The following is a 20,369-nucleotide window of genomic DNA, read 5'->3' as shown; positions in this document are numbered from 1 at the left end:
GGTAGTATACTCACTTTTAATCCTGAACTTAGAATCTAATTCAACGGTAATTAATTAATTAGTGTTTCTTTTTTATATTTAAGGCAATTGCTTCTTTTTTATTTTTTATTACCATTATATATTATGAATAGGAAATGACAAAACTAGACATGTTTTTAATGGAAACAAATTAAAACCAAATTGGTTAGGATTTTCTATTATATGAATTCCTTCCCATCCGAATTCTTAAAGCATATGAATTAAAAATAAAATATTTTAATTATTTCCAATTCCTTCAAAGATAGAAGGTTAAAACATAGAAGGCAATCACATCTGAAAAAAATAAAAATAATGAAATTTCCAATCCCATTAACTTTAAATTGCCACGGTGCATTCCACATCCATCACCACCACCGCCACCGCCACCACCTACTCCGTCACTGTCACCACCTCCGCCGCCGCCGCCACTTACCCCGCCACTGCCATCACCTCTACTATTGCCGACGGTGGTGGAGGTGGCGGTAGTGGCGGGGGCGGCGGTAAAGGTGGCGGCAATACCAGGGTAGGTGGTGGAGGTGGTCCATTCCCTTTCTTTTCCATATTTTATATATTGGGTTATATGATTTGATGATTTTGCTTGTCTTTGAATTCATTTTTATGCACACACATACCAAAAAATATATTTTGAGAATACAACATTCCTTTGTAATTGGATTACACACGCATACAAATAAATATATTTTGAGAGTACAACATTCCTTTGTAATTGGATTATTTAGTAAGTAGTTGTTTCGCAGACATAAATTAATTACAAGGTTGAGAAGGGGACGATTGTGCGTTAATTTTTCAACTGGTATGCTTTGAGAATTCCCTGGTTGAAGGAGAATTGGAAATAATTAATTTTTTTTATTTTTAATTGGTATGCTATGAGAATTCGGATGGGAAGGAATTCGTGTAAAAGAAAATCTTAACCAATTTGGTTTTAATTTGTTTCCATTAAAAACATGTCTAGTTTTGTCATTTCCTTTTAATAACATATAATGCTAATAAAAAACAGAAGCAATTGCCTTAAGGAAACACTAATTAATTAATTACTATAGGATTAAATTCTAAGGTCAGGATTAAAAGTGAGTATACTACTCTATGCTCACCAGGGAGCAATTGACCGCCACTGTATATATATAATATGACAAATACAAAATATAAAAGAAGAAGAAGAAGAAAGTTATTCAAATATGCACATTAAAAAGAAGAATTTTAAGAAAAAGAAAAAGAAAAGACAAATGAGAGAACTTTGAATGGAAAAAGTTAGAGTTCGATTGAGGAAGAAAAATTTGACTTTTTCTTTTAAGGAAATTAAAGGATTTTGAAAAATAAAAGAGAAATTAAAGAAAAAATTAAAAGATAATTTTAGAAATTAAAATATTTAGGAGGGCATGGTATAAATTTTTTCATATATATAAAAAAAATCAGAAAATGTCACATATATTGTGGAGGATGTGGCCAGGGCAGGGGGCATGGTATAAATTTTTTCATAGATATGAAAAAAAAATAAAAAAAATGTCACATATATTATAGAGGGCTGGGTTGGGCAGGGGGCACGAGCCCCCAGGCTTATCTTGACCTTGTCTTTGATGGTGGTGGTGGAGCGCCATCTGACGAGTGTAAATTTATGGATTATGTTGTTACTCTTTAACACTTCGTACAAAAATAAAAGAAATACTTGCAAAGAATAAATTAACAATTAAATAGTGATAAGCAGGGTCGAACACACATATAAGATTTGAACTCAAAATTAAAACCAAAATTGAAGGAAGAACACTTTTAAAACAATTTAATGATTTTTTACTAATGAACTAAAAATAAAATAAATAAATAAGACGAAATAAATTATGATTAAATAATAAGAAAAATCTCAAGGAAAGAATCCACCACCACAGCTTACTATAAATAAATTTGTATATTTTTCTTATGTAAATTTTCTTATTGTAAGCAAATCACTTCACCAATCCAATTACAACTTGGAAAGATGAAGGAAAATAATAGGGTGAAATAGCAATTGTTTGAGAACATATTTTACTTAATCTGATATATCTTTGGTAAATAGAAATAGACATTTTCTGAATTACCATTAATTGGCAAACACAAAGAATCCTCTTTCTAATTTTTTATTTTATTTTATTTTATTTTATCAAAATAAGAACACATAATAGAAGAGTAAAGTAATGCTCTCAAAAGAAAATTTTATAAAAGAATTAAGCTAAATTTAATTATATTTCAGCCATGGTGGCTTCATCACTCCCTTGAGAAGGGCTGTTTAAGCTAGTATAATAAGAAAACAAAATAAAGAAATAAAAACAATCTTTATAACAAAAATTATAAGAAATAAATTGAAGACAAAAATTCTCTAACTTTTATTATTTTATCTCACTAACAATGAACATTTAACCTCCTCTACATATGTCCCCATTTATAGAGTTTAGAATGGAACGGGAGGGAAAAATTCTAATTGCAGAAGTGAAAATAAAATAAAACTTCCTAAAATCTTGTTGTTTTCCAATTATGAATTATATGCTTTCTAATCTGGCTTGATATCTTTGACTTGATGTACTTTCCAATTTCGAATGATATCTTTTCCAATTTGGCTTGATCTTTGCTGATTTGTTGGAAAAGTTAAATTTTAATTAGACTTTCATTGATCTTGTAATATCACATTTTTGCTATTTTTGTCTCTTTTCTTCTTATTCCGAAATCAGCCCCTATAAAACATGAAAAACAGGGATAAGAACATTTATCTAATAAAAAATATTAATTAATCATTTATTATTAAGTATAAAATAATAAGTTTTGTGCGCTTATCAGAGGTAACTAGTGTGGTGATGGGTGTGGGATGGCCAAAGCGAATAAAGGGTTTGACCGGTTTGCTTCAAAGAAGGATGTTGGTAAATTTCATTCCATAACAATCCTCTAGGCAAAGGGGCATTCACATTTTTGAACTGAAGGCAACCTTAATCTCACATCATTGATCACCTAGTTGAGTGTCTGCCTCAGAGGTAATGCTTTATTTCTAAAAATTCTATTGTTTATTTCCCTTGATACATGGTATATAAAACTTGCAACACAAGTTTCTAGGCAATACTTCGGGCCTGTTTGGTACGCGTTGTGTTCCCGGGTGTTTTGTTATGGGGTGTTCTGAATTGAAAACGAAAACATGTTTGGCGACGAAAATTTGCAGTGGGAATTTCGGAACATAAACATGTATAACATGTTTGGCAAGGTGTTTCGTTTCAAGAAATATGAAAACAAAACATGTTTGGCAGCGTAAAACTGTAACCAAAATTACTGAAACAAAAACATGAAATATGTTTGGTAAAGAGTGTTTTCAATTTATCTTTATCACTACATTATTATTTATATATAAGAGTACATTGTTTTATGTGGTTTGAAAATTTATAACTTTACTGAGTATAAAGAAAAAATTTATTATTTATTAATTTTATTCTACAATTGATATAACTTTTAATATTTTTATTTTTATAGTTTATTTAGCTTATTAAGTTTTAGTTTACAATTTTTTTTAACTAATCTATAAAAACCAATAAAATATATTCGAAATTGTAAAACCTATGAATGCTAGATGTTGTTTTGACAATTGTAGAAGATATGGTTTCAAAATTGAATTGAAATAAACTTTTTTGTCACTAAACAAACATGAGTTTCAAGATATTACACATTACATGTCTCTCTCTGAAACACACACACCAAACTTACCACAAGAGCAGTCTCACTCCTAAAACTCATTTTAAACATCCCAAAACATAAATATTACATCATTTGCCAACAGCTATAATAAAAATATTTAAGTAAAATTGAACTAATATATTATATCATTTGTCAACAACCACAATAACCAACAACAACAACATAAATAATAACATAAATAATATAGTTATAGTAAGACAATAACAGCTACCATAGATAATGTAGTTTTGTCTATTTTGTTGAGCTTGCATAACAGCAACTACATCCTCATAGGGGTGGTCAAAAAATTCGCGAATCCATGGATCCGATCCGATCCGATCCGTACGGATTGGATTAGATTATCAGACCCATGGATCGGTGGCGGATTCAAAAATTTTGAATCCGTAATTCACGGATCAGATCACGGATTAGGCTATCAAAAATTCGATCCGATCCGTGGCCAATCTATTATATATATATATATGAACTCCAAACTAGCGAGAGTGATATATATAATATTAATATTATAATAATATCAATATCAGTGGACCACCGCACTGACTTTTCATTTGATCAAAAGTAAAACCTAAATCAAAACTAAAGAAGAGCAAAGAGAAAGTCACCACCTCACCTCTCTCCTTCAATTCTTTGATCTGCTGCCGTTTCCTTCATCAAATCAAAACTTAGATGCCTCACCTCTCTTCTTGACTTCTTCTGATCTTCATTATTTGTTCACTGTATGCATCAATAACGGCACTTTCATCATTTGGATCTGCACTATCTCCGATGAGTTCACAAACTTTATTCTCTTCTCTTTATTTTGATTTAAATGTGTTATGGTTTTTTGGTTAAATTTCTATGATTTTGATTTTTGAAGTTTGTTACTTTGTTTTCTTTTAAAAATATTCCAATAATTTCATATATATCTGACTGTGTTTTCTTCTTTTTAAAATTCCTTTATCTTTACCGTCTTAAATTTGACATTAGCTATCTTCGAATTTGTAGCTTTGTTCTAACATTTATATTACAATAATTTCAGTTCTGTTTGTTTTCTATTTTCTTAAATTTTAGACCTTAATTTTTTTTTCTTCTTTTCTTAGCAGATGACAACTCCAGGAATTTTGATATTGATGGCTCTGAATTCCGCGGATTGGATCCAATCCGATTTGTTATTTCACGGATCCAATCCGATCCGATCCGTGGGCTAACGGATTTGTGGCGGATTCAAATTCTCCTAATTCGTTTCGAGCGGATCGGATTAGGATTGATGCCTAATCCGATCCATGGCCACCCCTACATCCTCCAACTCTTGATCCACATGACCACCCACTTGTATACGTTGGTGCATGTCGTCCAACCATATAAATGCACGAGCATGTGACTAAAACATTAAATACTTGTATATAATTATAATACTCCTATGACAATAACATATATGTATAAAAAAATTGGCATTTAAAGGATTTTATACCTCCCAAGCTGGACATTTATAGAACGAACGTCCATAATTCTTTAAAGTTTTAGCCATTCATTCAACCCCTTCCACATGCATAAGGTGGCCTTTCACCATGTATCTCATACATGACTGCATATAAAAGTGGTAAAATGTGTAATATATATTTGGCACAAGTTATTACAGTTATCCAAATCCTAAAAGAGGATTAAAATGAAGTAGTTATTATAGTTATCCAAAATTGTTAAACAGCTAAATACAGTATTAAGGGTGCAGAATTATATTCCATATAATATTAGCAATATGATCATATAATTGATCAATTGCTTGCGACTCAGACTACGGCACATTAACCTGAACATCATCATCCTCATCTTCAAATATTTCATCTAACTGAGCCTCTATAGTTCGATCATCAAATATTTCATTTATCTGCGTCTTCATTCTTATAAGGTTGTGAAGTCTACAACAGGCTAGCTAAAACAATAGGAACCTGAGTTTCAAACTTATATTGGGGCATTTGCTTCAAGATGGGGAATCTCATCTTAAGCATCCCAAAACAATACAAAATGACATTTTGCAAAGATGAGTGCCTATGATTCCAACATACATGCCATTATGATGACAGATTCATTCTCGTCGTCATTATCATCATACAACTCTATGATTGCCCTAATATCCATCTGTATAGTTCAAAATGTAAGAAAAGACATAAATTAATATTAATACTATCAAACAAAAAACTAGTGATGTTCATACTGATATTGTCATTACAATCATCCCAAGCCAAATAGTAAATAGTATACTTAATAGTACAATCATCTAAAGTTATAAGAAAACCAAATAAGAAATAAAAGTAACATACCAAATAAAGTATAGTTAATAGTACAGCCATCCAAAGTCATAAGAAAACAGATAACACATTAAAGCAACACATGAAAGCAACAGGAAATCAAAGATTTATGATCCAACCAACCTTCCTATCATCAGGAAGGTCATTCAGAAAGAAATCCCTCCACATTTCATCAGTATGTAGCATCTTGGTGACCTTAGCATATTGCACAATATCAATGCCCTCCAACTGATTCAAAATACTACTACATAACTTGAAATTATCTTTTGTCTTGTCTTTTTTTTACGGAGACGTTACTTTAACCACACATTTGTCATGGAATGGTATCATATTAGATGATGAAGCTTTTTTTACGGCTTTTTCAATTCGCTCAGCTTTCATGTTAGCATTGTCAATTATAGTTGCCATGACAATGCTCATTATGGAGGCAAAATTCCTTTTCTTTAGTTTCTTACCATGAGGTTGGCAAAATTCCTTTTCTTTGGTTTCTTACCATGAGGTTAAGGAGAGTGACTGATCTCATGACTGTCTACCTCAACCAAATCATCAATTTCAAATGAGCTATGTATGGCTGCATGATATGATGGGGCTAGGTTGATAATGGGTGGTTTAGTCGAAGGATGGATATGTGCACTTGTAGCATGTGTGTCTTCAAATATGGTGGCGAGCTTGTCAAAATGTTTGCATCTATTCTTTCGAAACTTTTTTGCACCTTTATTCACCTACAAATTATTAAAGTACTATTAATATTAAGTTAAATCTACATTTGTAAATTCAAGATATATTAATTTGAATAACTAACCTTCATCAACCTATCCCATCTTTCCTTTTCAATTATAACTATGTCCGTCTCAACATTGTATCCGACGTCTGTTTCTACTAACAAACTCTTAAAGTCTTTGTAGTCTGCCCCTCAAGTAGTTGAATTTACTCCTAAGTTGGTTCCTTGTATATTTCTTCCCTGTATAGACCTCCATGCCTTCTACTAAATTCCTCCAACCAATTGTGCTAAAAGTTCCGGAAGTCCGATTACCAACTGTCACTTCTTCCTCCAAACGAATAATGAAATTTTCGATATGAGAATCATCCCATACTAGTTTTACATCATCGGTAATGTTCGTAAGGTCCTCTATTTCTGCTACCACCACGTTGACACCATTCATATTCGAGAAATTATTGCATAGTCCTAATTCACCAGGTCAGATAGCTTATTTGGTGGACTAGGCTATATAATCAAATTATATGAGCTCTTTATATAAGTTGCCATGTCAGATATTTATATAACTTGCCATGTCAGCATAGACAAAGAATTTAACGGATAGAAACAGATGTTGTTTCTCTTTCTGATTTCGTTTTCCCTCTTTCTGATTTCGTTTCCCTCTTGGATAAAATTCTCTATCTAAGTTTAAATTTTGAATTCAAAATTAATCAATTCGAAGAATCTATTTTGAGACAAAATCAACCAATGCCTAAAATCTCTCTTCACCATTTCATCCCCTTTTCTTCTTTCATTTCTCAAAAAAAAAAAAAAAATCACAATCATCTCTCACCGGAGTCGTTCTCTCTCTTCCCCTCCCCTTTATACATACACCAGTCCGTCTACAGACATTACACCATTCGTTTGGTGCATTTCCCCTAGAAGTTTCTGGTGCAGAAATCACCATTGATGACATATTTTTCATTGGCAGTATTGGTATAGTGGAAGTGACTACGGGTTGTAGTTTAGGATTGGCCGGTTTGGGAAACGGGTGGAAACACAGATGGTTCAATCTGTCTTGCTTTCTCTCTCTAGAATTTTGTCTTTCTTTTGGCTACCTTTCTCTCTTTAGAAATCTCTCTTCTTTGGGCTTCATTCCTCTGTAGAAAGCCTTTTTGAGATAGATGGTTGTACTTCTTGTTCTTCACTGATGAGTATATAGTTTACTTTCTCCTAGAATTCTTAGTAATTATTAATATTTTCTTTGTAATTTTTTTTTTTTGTATGACATATTATACTATTTTGAGTCTTTAAACCATCAATTTTGGTATAAGCCAATTATGTAACCTAATATGCTCTTAAATCACTCTTCAAAATTCAAAATCTATAGTTTGGTTAGAATATTTATTCTGGGTTTGTGTTTAATTCTATGGTTGTATCAAAAAAAAAAATTCTTGCACAAAAAGTTTGGCTTTTGTAGGTGGCATCCTTGTTATCATATTCAAGAACTTTAGCCCCATCCATGAATCATATTTGTTGATGAAGAAATAAATTGCCCAGGTTAAGCACCATAATAGTCCAATGGCAAGTTGTGGAATGAAATTACTTGTAATGCAAATCCAGAATACTTATTCCCTGTAATGGCTAATTCCAGGGTGTGCTCAGGGTTCAAAATCTCACCTTCCTCCAAGAACAAGAAACAGCTCACAATTGCCACCCCTTTCTGATGGCTTGCTTGATTCTGTATAACATTGTTATATGACACCTACAAATTCATATATGAAAATGATGTGCGTAAAATTTTTATGTCTGACTGAAACACACAATTAAGTTTTAAAAAAAATTTACCTGACTCCAATTTGGCAAAAAAGAGTGTATTTGTTGAAAGTTTCCAAAAGGACTGTTATGATATCCAAAACCTGTATAACAAATTGTAATAGACCTAATAAATAAATAATTATTATAAAATAATCTCTATATGACTACACATACACTTTGTGTTATATTGTACCTGATTGTGGGAGTTAGAACTCATTTGTTAAGAACAGACAGGGACGTGTGAAATATCTTCTCTTAGGGAATTTGTTGCCCTTTTTTTTTGCCTTTTTCTTTCGCTTCTCTAAGCAGCCCTTAAGCCTACCATCTGTTACCCCTTTTGGCCTCATACGTGGAGGATCCAACACCACCTTTTCACCAATTGAGTCATTTACTTCATTCACAACATCAACTCTATTAGAATCACAACTATCCATCATATTCCTTGATTTAATCTTTCTAACTTCTTGCACAATTTGGTCTAGATGGCCATTAGCAATTGCAAATGTTTCCTCATCATATGCACTTAAACTCATAACGCTAAAAGCTTTGCACATGAGCTTGCTCAAGAATATTGTCTTTGATGATGATACTGCCTTCTGTGATGGCTCACGATACTTATCAATGATAATCCCTTCCTTTGCACCTTTTGTCCACCTCTTAAATATATTTTCACTTGGAATTTTTTTGATGGCATTAAGATTCAACATCCTTAAACTATGTCGACACAACAAGCCCAAAGATTCAAACATTTTACAACTACACCGAACAATGAAATTAGAATAATGAAATTCTACCATATGCTCTCGATGACAACCTATTTTTTTTTAAAAGTATAAATGACAAGTGGTCCAACAGAATCAACCTGTATAACTTCTTCATTTACTGCGGTTAAGAACTTACTTTGAAACATTCTAAAAATGGTATGTGTATACACCTGAGCTGCATGTATTAAAGTACCATTATTAGGTATTAGCATGGGAGGCATACCTTTAGCAGGTGAAAAATCATCACTCACTTCAATTTCACGCATTCGGCTTGCACTTTCATCGTAATGCTTCACAAATTCAGTAAGAGTCATGGTCTTGCAAGCAATATGTTGAAATCTATTATTTGTACTCTCACTTCTTTGTGTTGATGTAATATCGGCCGAGAATGTATCACGACTGAAAGCTAGACACCACTTCTCACGAATGTCATACAATTTACTCAACCATTTATTTCCTACAATGTCATGTTCCTCATTTATCTTCCCCCAGGTAGACTTGAACTCTTCCTCAGTTTCATAACCATAAAAAAGTTTGTTGAACTTCTCATTGAACCTTGGATTTGCAAACGAAGTAGAAATGTTTTGGGCGGCATTTTTCAAGATATGCCATGTACATAGGCGATGTTGTGTATTGGGTAACACCTTATGTATAGCATTTGCCATTGCACCATCTTGGTCGGTGAAAATTGTTCTAGGAGCCTTATTTCCCATAGCCTCCAGAAATGCTTCAAATAACCACACAAAAGAAGCTGTGGTTTCATTCAATAAAAAAGCACAACCGAATAGTACATGCTTCCAATGATGATTTATTCCAACAAAAGGGGCACAAATCATATTGTATTTATTTGTGTGATAAGTGGTATCAAATATCACGACATCTCCAAAACATTGATAATCTAATTTGGAGGAACCATCTCTAAAAAAAAAATTAGTCATTCGATTTTGATCATCCACTTGAACTGTGTAAAAAAACATTGGATTTTATGATTGCTTGGACTTGAAATAATTAATGAGAGTTTGAGCATCCCCTACTTCTATTGATTTTGATTTTTCAGATTGCAAAAAGTTGTGACATTATAAAAAGAGGAAAAATCATAGCTGAGATGAAAAATTATGTATATAAATAAAAAGAGGAATACATAGAAGCTAAAACACAACCCAATATAAAATCAATTTGTCTGTCAATAATGCTCATATAAGCAAGTTGAAATTCCTCTTATTTCATGTAGCTTAAATTTATATTTTTAATATTTTACAGTTAAATATGTGACGTTTAGCCCACTCATCGCATATTTAACCACATATATTTATACATGTGTGTGATATATATATATATAGTCTTTTGGACTTGGAGATTTACCACAACTTCAAATTCTAAATCATGAAATCTAGAATTCGACCAGATTGAAAATTCTCTTAATTTCAAGTGTTTTTTTTTCTTCCTTGAATGGGATGTTTTTTGTTTTTATATATAAGGCAAAATGGTACAATTACAAAAGGATTCAAGATCCCATTTCGTTTCAGACGTCGATTCAATTTCAATACAAGCCAAGAAATGGAGTAAACTCCATTATCAAAGAAAAAATCCAAGCCCAAGACTGAAAGGGCAAAACATGAAAGCAAAAAGAAAAACTCAATGTTCTCGATCATCCTACTTTGACATGAAAAAACAAGACCGAGATGCTTATGGGTGAAAGAGGAATAGAAGAGGATAATAATATCAATAATATAAAAATAATAGAGCAGGAATGTACCTGAGATGCTTATGGGTGAAAGAGGAATAACAGAGCATGAAATTTTGTTATGTTGATGCTTATGGGTGAAAAAGGAAAAATAAAGCACAAAGTTTTTGTTGGGTTTAAAAGAAGAATTTGTTAGATGAGGATGGAGGTTGGGTAGGTTAGATGGAATGGTTTAGAGAGAGAGAGATGAACTTTGGATGATGCAAAAAGCCGGAAAATGAAACCAAAGAGAACTTTGGATGATGCAAAATACGGGATAACAAGCGATTTCTCTCAGTTAAGTTTTTTCATCTTTTGGTGCTGACATGGCAGCTTATATATAAGAGGTCATTTTGCCTTGATTATACAGTCTAGTCCATCAAATAAGCTATCTGACCTGATGGACTAGGATTATGCAATAATTTTTCTTCATATTCTTTAATTACATTGTTTTAATATGAATTTAGATTTCCTTATAACTTTAAATATAATGTATGAACTATATTCAAAATCTGAATACAAAGTTTTAACCCCAAGATAGATTTTAATACTTTAAATAAAATTAATTAAAGATTTCTATTACGTATGCCTGCACACAACATTCACAAATTGCTCAGACTAACTGAGAAATTTTGGCTGCAAATTCCACTATCTCAGTTGACACATATTCCTACAATGTCATTTAAAAATAAGGCTGGACTTTGCTCCACTTTTAAAAGAACAAAACTGATAACACTGTATTCTGCCTACAGATCTAACCCTATTCATTATCACCATGAAACAACAAACCTCAAGGATTGAAAGCCAAATCAGAACCAACCAGTCAATGTGAACAACATTTTCTTATTATTATTATTATAAAATGAAAGTGTCTTCTTCTTACGTATAAAATGAAAGGGTAAATATATATAGAGAGAGGTTTGTGGTTAGAAAAGGCTTCCTGTTTTTTCATGATCATCACTTTTTAATTTTTTATGCAGGACATTTCAAATCATCTGCCTCCACCCTCTTGTGTGTTTTTTTGGCCAAAAACTAGGATTAGGCTGCCTTATCACAAACAATAGCACCATTTGTTGTTAATCGCTGCCAACATCCCCACTAATTAAAGCAGCCTCTCATTTAGACTTAAATATCTTTGTCTTCAATACAAATAATAAGAAAAATGATACAAAATTTTTATACGTAACATTGTATGATTTTATTTTATTTTATTATTTTTACAAATTATGCACTCTTCATTTTTGTTTTAGTAGAGACATGAACAACAATTTTAACCACTTTAGTACACAAAATTAGGAGACACTCCCTCGGTCAAAGCAACCTAAATTTGTAAGAATAATTTTTAATATTTTTTTTATTATAACGTAGAAGGTAAATTAAGAATATGAAAAGGTAATACTACATTAGATTTTGAATTGAACCATTAGTTTAAACAATCAAAAATAAAAATGTGAATATGTTTTTATATTACCTCTGTTTAAAAAAGTTTCATACTTTGAAATTTGAACTCAAATGTGTATTATTTATAAATTTATAAATCGTATATACTTGTGTCAAAATTAATTTCAAACTTAATTTTACGTCACCACATGCTAACCCAATCCCAATTCCAATTAAGTGGGTGTTAAAAGTGCGATCCACTAAATCATGTTTCAGATCATATAATAATTTCTACATATTTTGAGATGCTTCAAATTTCCTTTTAAGGGTCAGATCTTCATGTAAGTTTGATTGTTGTTTTCATCTGAAAAGATTAAAAAGCTATTTTTTTTCGGAAATTAAAAAATCTGCGAGTATTATTTTACATCAAAACGCATCACAGTCGCTTTCCGTGTTCGAATCTCCGGTATATGCTTTCAGGACAACATATCAACTCGTCACACGCAAACAATAATCCTGTCACAAACCCAAACACGCAGTCACATATGTGCTCTACTCGGCATTTTCGTTTATCGATCGATTGAAATCGAATTGGGTTTTTTTAGGTTTTTTTTGTTGGGTTTGGGTTTAATGCATGGACGATGGAGTCTCTGCAGCAGAGACTGGAGTCATGGATCAGAGACCAACGGACGAAGATCTTGAAGGTCCCGTGGCCCCAACAATGGCTGACGCCCGTGAAGTGGCCGTGGACCAACGGCAGAGAACAGAGGAAGAGGATTCAGGAGGAGTACCAGCGAAGGAAGAGACAGCTTCACGAGCTTTCTAGTGCCGTCAAGGCCGAGTCGGTCGCTGATTTGCAGGACATTCTCTGTTGCATGGTGCTCGCCGAGTGTGTTTACAAGGTTCGATTTTTTTTTTTTCCCGAAATGTTTGGAAATTAGATTGTTTATGTACTAGAAACATAATCTATTGGAGTTTATAATCCATTTGACAGGCATTTAGTGGTTTTTTGGAATCTATTCATCGCTTTAACTATGCCATGTTCTGAAATTCTGTTAAAAATTTCATGCAGTATAGTGAAATGCTGTGCATGTTGTTCATAGATTTTGTGATGTAATGATATACAATGACAAATGCATTGGTGAAGTTCACCATGCCCGGTTTACCTGTTATATAGCGAGCTAGAAAATGTTCTGTGGATTATTGGAAAGAAGTTTGAGTTAATAGCAGTATTTTTAAGTGGGATCTTATAGATTAGAGTTACAAGAAATTGTATTGTTGACAGCTGATTCTGATTCATATTTGTTTTTATGATATCTTCAATCGTGGAAAAGGAAAATTTCAAAACAAAAATAAAAAATCAATCTTGAGCTATCAGATCAAATACAGAGGTAAATAGAGTAGTGAATATAAATTGAACGAAAGAAATAGTTGTGGGCAACATCTTACAATGTACTTGGATATGGTCATTTGTGTGCACCCACCCACCCACATATATATTCGTGTATACATCCAATAACTTTTCCCCTTTTTCTGTTAGCAAATTGGATTTACTCAATCAACAATATTGCTTGTATTGGTGGTTTCAATTGAATAAATATATATATTTGTTTAAGTTATGGTTGAACTGATTAAGCTTATGCTGTAAAAAGTTTTGGTACCCTTGATTCTATTACGTAATCACAAAATTGCCAAGTGTGTTCGCCTTACGATAATATTGCGATGGTATATTAGATCTTTGTGCCTATATTTGCGTATGGACTAGTAGTGAGCACGCATCTTAATGGCTTATGGTTATAGTCACAGTTCGGTGCATGCTTCTAATTGTTTTTTTTGGGACTCAATTGTTAATAAAATAGTAGTTCATTAGAATCATTACCATACTTTAAGAAGTTTATGCCTTGTGAGACCTGATGTTAAGAATGAGGTAGAGAAATGAATACAATCACTAAAGTAGTTGCCAAATAGTCAGTTCAACAAAGTCTTTGTATTAGTTATTTAGAATCGTCTGCCCAAATGCTGGTTCTCCTATAGCAGGGTTTCCTTCCTGTAAATATATATGTGGTTCTCTCTCCTATATTTCATGTATACTTTGGTTGCCTCCGATTTTTAGTGCCTTAGAGTTGATTGTTCATTTATTTAGAAAAGAAGAATGTTATTTTTCCTTTTGGGCAAAATAATTATGTCCATAAAAATTTGACTAGATGATATATGTTAGCTTTTAGCTACTTAAAACAAACCTTACCCTCTCTTTGGGATTGGCAATGGCTTTGTGAAGATATGATAGGATAAATGTATGTTAACGTCTGTCATGGTTGCAAATTCTCTAAATTGGCGACCTCAAAAAGCTTGAAATTGCAATATCGCTGTGACTAAAGCTTAACTGATTATTTTCAATATGCAAAGCTGGCAAATCCTTGGCTATACAGTTTATCCATCTAATCTTCAAATCAAAAGTGGTGCTGCATGGGAGGGCATTTTAAAGAAGGTTAAAGTTACCTGTCTGGTTTGTAACTCTGAGCATTTCAAATCCCGAAGCATTTTCTATTTCCCATTTATCGAAAAATCCCATTCATTATTCGCTCATTCTTCATCGAATCATATAGATGATCTAGCAATGATGGAATTTGTATTCTGTTTACTGAATCACATGAAGTTTTACCCAACCCCATATATTTAATGGAATGTATGAAATACGTATGAACGGAGGAATAAAGAGAATTTTCTACTCAAATTCGAATTTGCAACAGATACAAATGGAAAGAAATTGATAAAAGATTCCTGGAAACAGAATTTGTCCACCTAGACTTATTATGTTATGGGATTTTGTATAGAATATCAAAATAAAAGTGATTCTATTTCTACCATTATTATGATATTACATATTCCAATCCAATTGAATACCAGAAAAATAAAAAACTGAAAACAGAAAACCGTACAAGAAATTCTGTTTTGTTCAATTTTCTGAAAACCGTTTTCTGAAAACTCAGTTATGAAAAGGCCTGTTTTTAGAGAACTGTCTTTTATTGTTCTTTGAAAACTGTTTTTTGTTCTCTGAATTCTTAAGAACTGTTTTCATAGTTACAAACCAAGCATGCCCAATATTTTGCATTTTTTGTGATTTTCATTCTTCTTTGCATGATAGAGACCTGCGGCAGAGGTGGTTCGTGCAGTGAACAAATTTAAGGCTGATTTTGGAGGGCAAGTTGTTTCCTTAGAGCGTGTGCAACCTTCTTCAGATCATGTTCTTCACAGGTGGATAAAATTATGATATTCATTTGAGTATTTTACTATTTTGTTATCCTTTTTTTTTTTTTTGATAAGATACTATTTTGTTATCCTTCTTTTTTTTTCCTGAATGGGGTCTTTTCTTTTTTTTTTTTTTTTTTTTTTAAATTTTATAAATTGAAATCAAAGAGTACAATTACAAACGGAGTGAAACTCCAAGACAGCAAGAGGAATGGATAAACTCCACTTCCAAGGAAAAACCTAAACAAAAAGAGAAAACAAGCAACTGAACTTCAACTTCAAAAAGCCAACCGCAACTGCTTCCATCATTGACAAATGATCAACAAATCTTCCAGCCTAATCTTGAGATATTGAATCACCTCCCAAATAATGCTTCTAGCAGCATAGTCAGAAGAATCTTTAATCCCCTCATGTAAGTAAGAATTCCTGCTGGACCAAATTTTCCAAATAGTAACAGCAAAAACAGCCCCCAAGGACTTAGACTTTGTACATTGGACAGTAGAATTCCTAAGAAACCAATCTGTCATGTGTAGCATAGAAGAAAAACTCGGCAGCTCCATATTCAATAAACAACAAAGTTCTTGCCAAATAGCAACAGCATAAGTACACTCACAAAATAGATGATCATTAGAATCAATATTTACCAAACAATTATGACAAATGGGGACAAGGATCAAGCCACGTTTCTGCAGATTAACAAAACTGAGATTCTTATTGTGAAGAATAATAGTGACTCCCACAGCAATTCTAGGTCGACAGCAACCCCAAAATAACTTACTCCACTGAACTGGTTGTTTTTTGAGTCTACAAGAACTCCAAGCTGCTTTCAGAGTGAATTTACCATGCTTCCAAGTGATCATATCAGCACCATTCTGCAATTCCACCCTTTGAATAGCAGTATAGACCTAAGCAGGTAAATCAATTGAGTTATTCCATACTCCATTCTGAAGTATAGCAGAAACCATGGAATTTCTGTCAATATATCTGAACCTGGTAGCTCCAAATTTCTGAATTAATGGCTGCTGATTACGCCATGGATCAGTGAGCAACTTGAACTGCAACCCATTCCCAACCTTGAAATCAGAATTCTCCAAAAGCATCTGTCTAGTCTCCAACATTTGCTTCCATATAGATGAATCCCCCAATTTTGGTGTCACAGTCCAAAAACAAACTTGTTTAAGATAAACAGCCTGCAGCCATTGAATTCACAACTTCTCTTTATTTTGAACAAAATCCCAACACAAGGTCATTTTAGCTGCAAAATCAATATCATGAACTCTCCGAATATTAAACCCCCCTTCAGTCACAGGAAGAGTTACTTGACACCACTTTACTTGAGCCATTCTCTTCACATCTTGCTTTCGACTCCATAGAAACCATTTGAACCTTTTTTCCAACTGATATTTAATAGCCCAAGGAATTTTGAACCCAAACACCCAATGATAAAGATAGGAGTACAAAACTGATTTAATCAACTCAATTCTTCCTGCAAGAGATAGATTAATAGTATTCCAATGAGCCAATTTCATATTCACTTTATCAAGTAACACACCAAAATCACCTCGCCACAGTTTATAATTTGACAAAGGCACACCCAAATATCTAAAAGGAAATGCTTCAGTCTGAAATTTTAGAATTCGAGACAGCCTTCTTCGACCTCTAACAGCTTTAGAGAAAATGATAGAGCTCTTATCTTGATTAACTTGAAGACCAGAGGCAGCAGAAAAATTCTTAAAGACAGTATCCACATTTTTTGCAGTTGAAATATCAGCCTTAACCACCATAAGAAGATCATCAGCATAGAAAGCGTGGGAAATGTTCATACCAGCAGCAGCCACAGCTTTGCACACATGAATATCCAGCCTGAATCCCATTCGACATTAAAGTACTGAAGTATTCTGTAACAAAAGAAAACAAGAGAGGAGATAAGGGACACCCTTGTCTGATCCCTCTAGTAGCTCCAAAATACCCAACTGGCACTCCATTACACAATATAGAGAATTTAGAGGTAGTGATACACTGAGTGATCCACCCTATCCACCTGCTACTGAAGCCATGAGCTTGCAATCTCCACTGAATAAATTTCCAATTCACTGAGTCATACGCTTTCTTCAAATCCACCTTCAAAGCAATAGTAGGATCACCTTTCTTCTTACCAAAATCCTTAACCAAATCAGACACCAAAAGAATATTATCATGCAGCCGTCGACTCTTAATAAAAGCTGATTGTTCAGGGCCTATTAGAGGGGGCAGAACCATACTCAACCCGTTTGCTAAAATCTTGGAAATAATTTTGTATATTGTATTGCAGAGAGCAATACGCCTGTAATTAGCTATCTTGTCACCATGATTAGCTTTTGGAAGAAGAGTCAGGAATGTAGAATTAATTCCTTGAGGGAGCTGGCAGTATTCAAAGAAGTGGAGCACAGATGCTATAACATCTTGACCCACTACTCCCCAGAATTTCTGAAAAAACCTAGCAGGAAACCCATCTGGACCAGGAGCTTTATCAGGATGAAAATTCATAACCACAGCTTTGATTTCTTCACCTGTAATAGGACAATCTAAAGACATACTCTCTGCTGGAGTTAAGGTTTTTCTAGGAGTACAATCCACTTGAATCCCCTCTCCCTGCTGAGTATAAAGATCAGAATAGAATTTGATCAACCATTCTCTAATAACCTTAATATCTTCAGACTTTTCTCCAGTTGTATCCTGTAGCTGAGTAATAGCATTAAACCCTCTCCTTTGTTTGACTAAATTGTGAAAAAATGCAGTACATTTATCCCCCTCCTTCAGCCATTTACTTCTAGATTTTTGGGCCCAGACAATCTCTTCAAGAGCTAAGACATGTTGCAGGTTCCCACAGGCTTCCCTTTCTCTAATAATATAGTCTTCATTCATAGTGTCATTTAACATTTCCATTTGTATTTTCAGTAAATTATCCCTAGCAACTTGAATTTGCTCTGAAACTGTACCCCTTTGCTTATTCCAATCTTTGACAGCTTCCTTCACAGCTCTCAACTTTTTCTGCAGCACATGTAAAGGATTTCCAGAGCCTGTAACCTCCCAAGCTTTGGCAACCACTATATCAACTTCCCTTTGGTCACACCATATCTTAAGAAATTTAAAAGGTTTAGGACCTGCAGACAGTCCACATGCCACTGAACAGCTAAACCATAGTGATCAGATAATGAAGCTGCCGTGAAAGAAGCTTTAACATCATTGAAGTGTTGAAGCCACCTGTCATTTGTCAACACCCTATCCAACTTGGCATTAATCCTCCTCTGAAGACTCTGTTTGTTACACCAGGACCACTCACCATTGTTAATAGGAATATCATCCATTTTGATGTCATAAAGAACACTATTGAATTCATCCAGTCTACTTTGTGGAATTCTCAATCCACCTTTCTTCTCCATATTGTATCTAACCATATTCCAGTCCCCCAAGGCAAGCAAGGGTCCTTGAATTTTAGTAGATTGAACTTTAAGAGACTTCCACAACTCCCTTCTATCAGAAGCTCTATTTGCAGCATAAACTGCAGTAACATGAAAACTACTCCCAGAGCCTATATGTTGAACCAGTAGAAGCATAGATTGAGTATCTTCTTGAATCAACATGACCTTGAAAATAGACTTTTTCCAGCCAAACCAAATTTTTCCCAAAGTACTAGAGTTATAATTAGCAAACCAAGACCACTGAGATCCAAGCTTTTTCTGTATTCTAACAGATTTCCCTTCCTTAATCCTAGTTTCCACAAGGACAGTTAAAGCAAATTGATTATCAATGAGCCATTGCTTTACTTCCTTTTGCATAGGGGGTCGATTAAGCCCCCTCACATTCCAGGCACCTAACATTAATGAGAAAGAGGTAGTGTGCCACTACCATTCAGTTTACCTCTAGTCACTCTGTCTGAAGGTTGAATAAAAGGTTTCTTGCGCTGCCTTGATTTCCCTTCTCCTTGATCTTCTATTGAAGCACTCTGAATAGGATCAAATTCAGCCTGCTGGACTCCTTCATTAACAACACCAACACCCTCCAAGTCCTCCTGTGAAATAATAGGACCTATTGTACCCTTTGGGGGAACATTAGCAGGAATTATATCAGTAGTGATTGGATCTTCGAACACATGTAAACTCTCCACTGGGTTCTCAGTAATAATTTCCTTATTGGTTGTATCTACTAGCAGACCAGAATTAATAACACTAGCTTCCAAGGGAATATCTTGAACACTATCTGGACCATCCAGTTTTCCATTAGCAGTCGTACAAACATTGGAGGAATTCTGTTCTAAATCAATAATCTCATCTTCCTTATGGAGATCCTCAATAACCCCTTCTGTCAAAGCCAACACAGCAAAACCATTCGAAGTAGGAACAATATTTTCTGTTTGAGATTTCCTCTGTGGCATTATATCAAGCACCTTCTCTGCATCCACAACATCAACCAGTTTTCCTTTCTGTTTAATCACCCATTTATCAACAGTTTTCTTGGGTTTAGCCTGGACAATTTTCTAAGGACATTGGGCTTCCAGATGATCAACGCGTTTACAGAAATTACACACTATTGGTTTCCATTCATACTCAAAATCAATAGCACAATCACAGCCATGAAAGTCCACAGTCATACAATTCGGCAAGACTTCCTTGACATCAACTTCCACCATAACTCTCACATATTCTCCTTTATCACGATGATACTCCGGATCA

The 20,369-nt window shown here is 33.8% G+C and overlaps 1 protein-coding gene across 2 annotated transcripts in view; it reads left to right on the top strand.

The window, feature by feature from the left end:
* Positions 1–12,832: 12,832 nt before the first annotated feature.
* LOC132306606 (uncharacterized) overlaps positions 12,833–20,369 on the top strand; it is a 28,734-nt gene continuing 21,197 nt past the window's right edge. Inside the window, exons 1-2 of one of the 2 annotated variants that reach the window (XM_059804066.1) lie at positions 12,833–13,310; positions 15,554–15,663. In XM_059804066.1, coding sequence (XP_059660049.1) covers positions 13,050–13,310; positions 15,554–15,663 — 371 coding nt within the window. In that variant the 5' untranslated portion in view covers positions 12,833–13,049. The remainder of the gene's footprint in view (positions 13,311–15,553; positions 15,664–20,369) is intronic. The other variant, XM_059804065.1, reaches the window with a different exon arrangement.

The sequence above is a fragment of the Cornus florida genome, unplaced genomic scaffold (assembly GCF_030987335.1).
Source record: "Cornus florida cultivar Cherokee Brave unplaced genomic scaffold, ASM3098733v1 CherokeeBrave_3.0.0_Hap2_Chr05, whole genome shotgun sequence".
NCBI lineage: Eukaryota > Viridiplantae > Streptophyta > Magnoliopsida > Cornales > Cornaceae > Cornus > Cornus florida.
The sequence above is the reverse complement of the archived record's forward strand: the minus strand, read 5'-3'. Positions and strand labels throughout refer to the sequence as shown.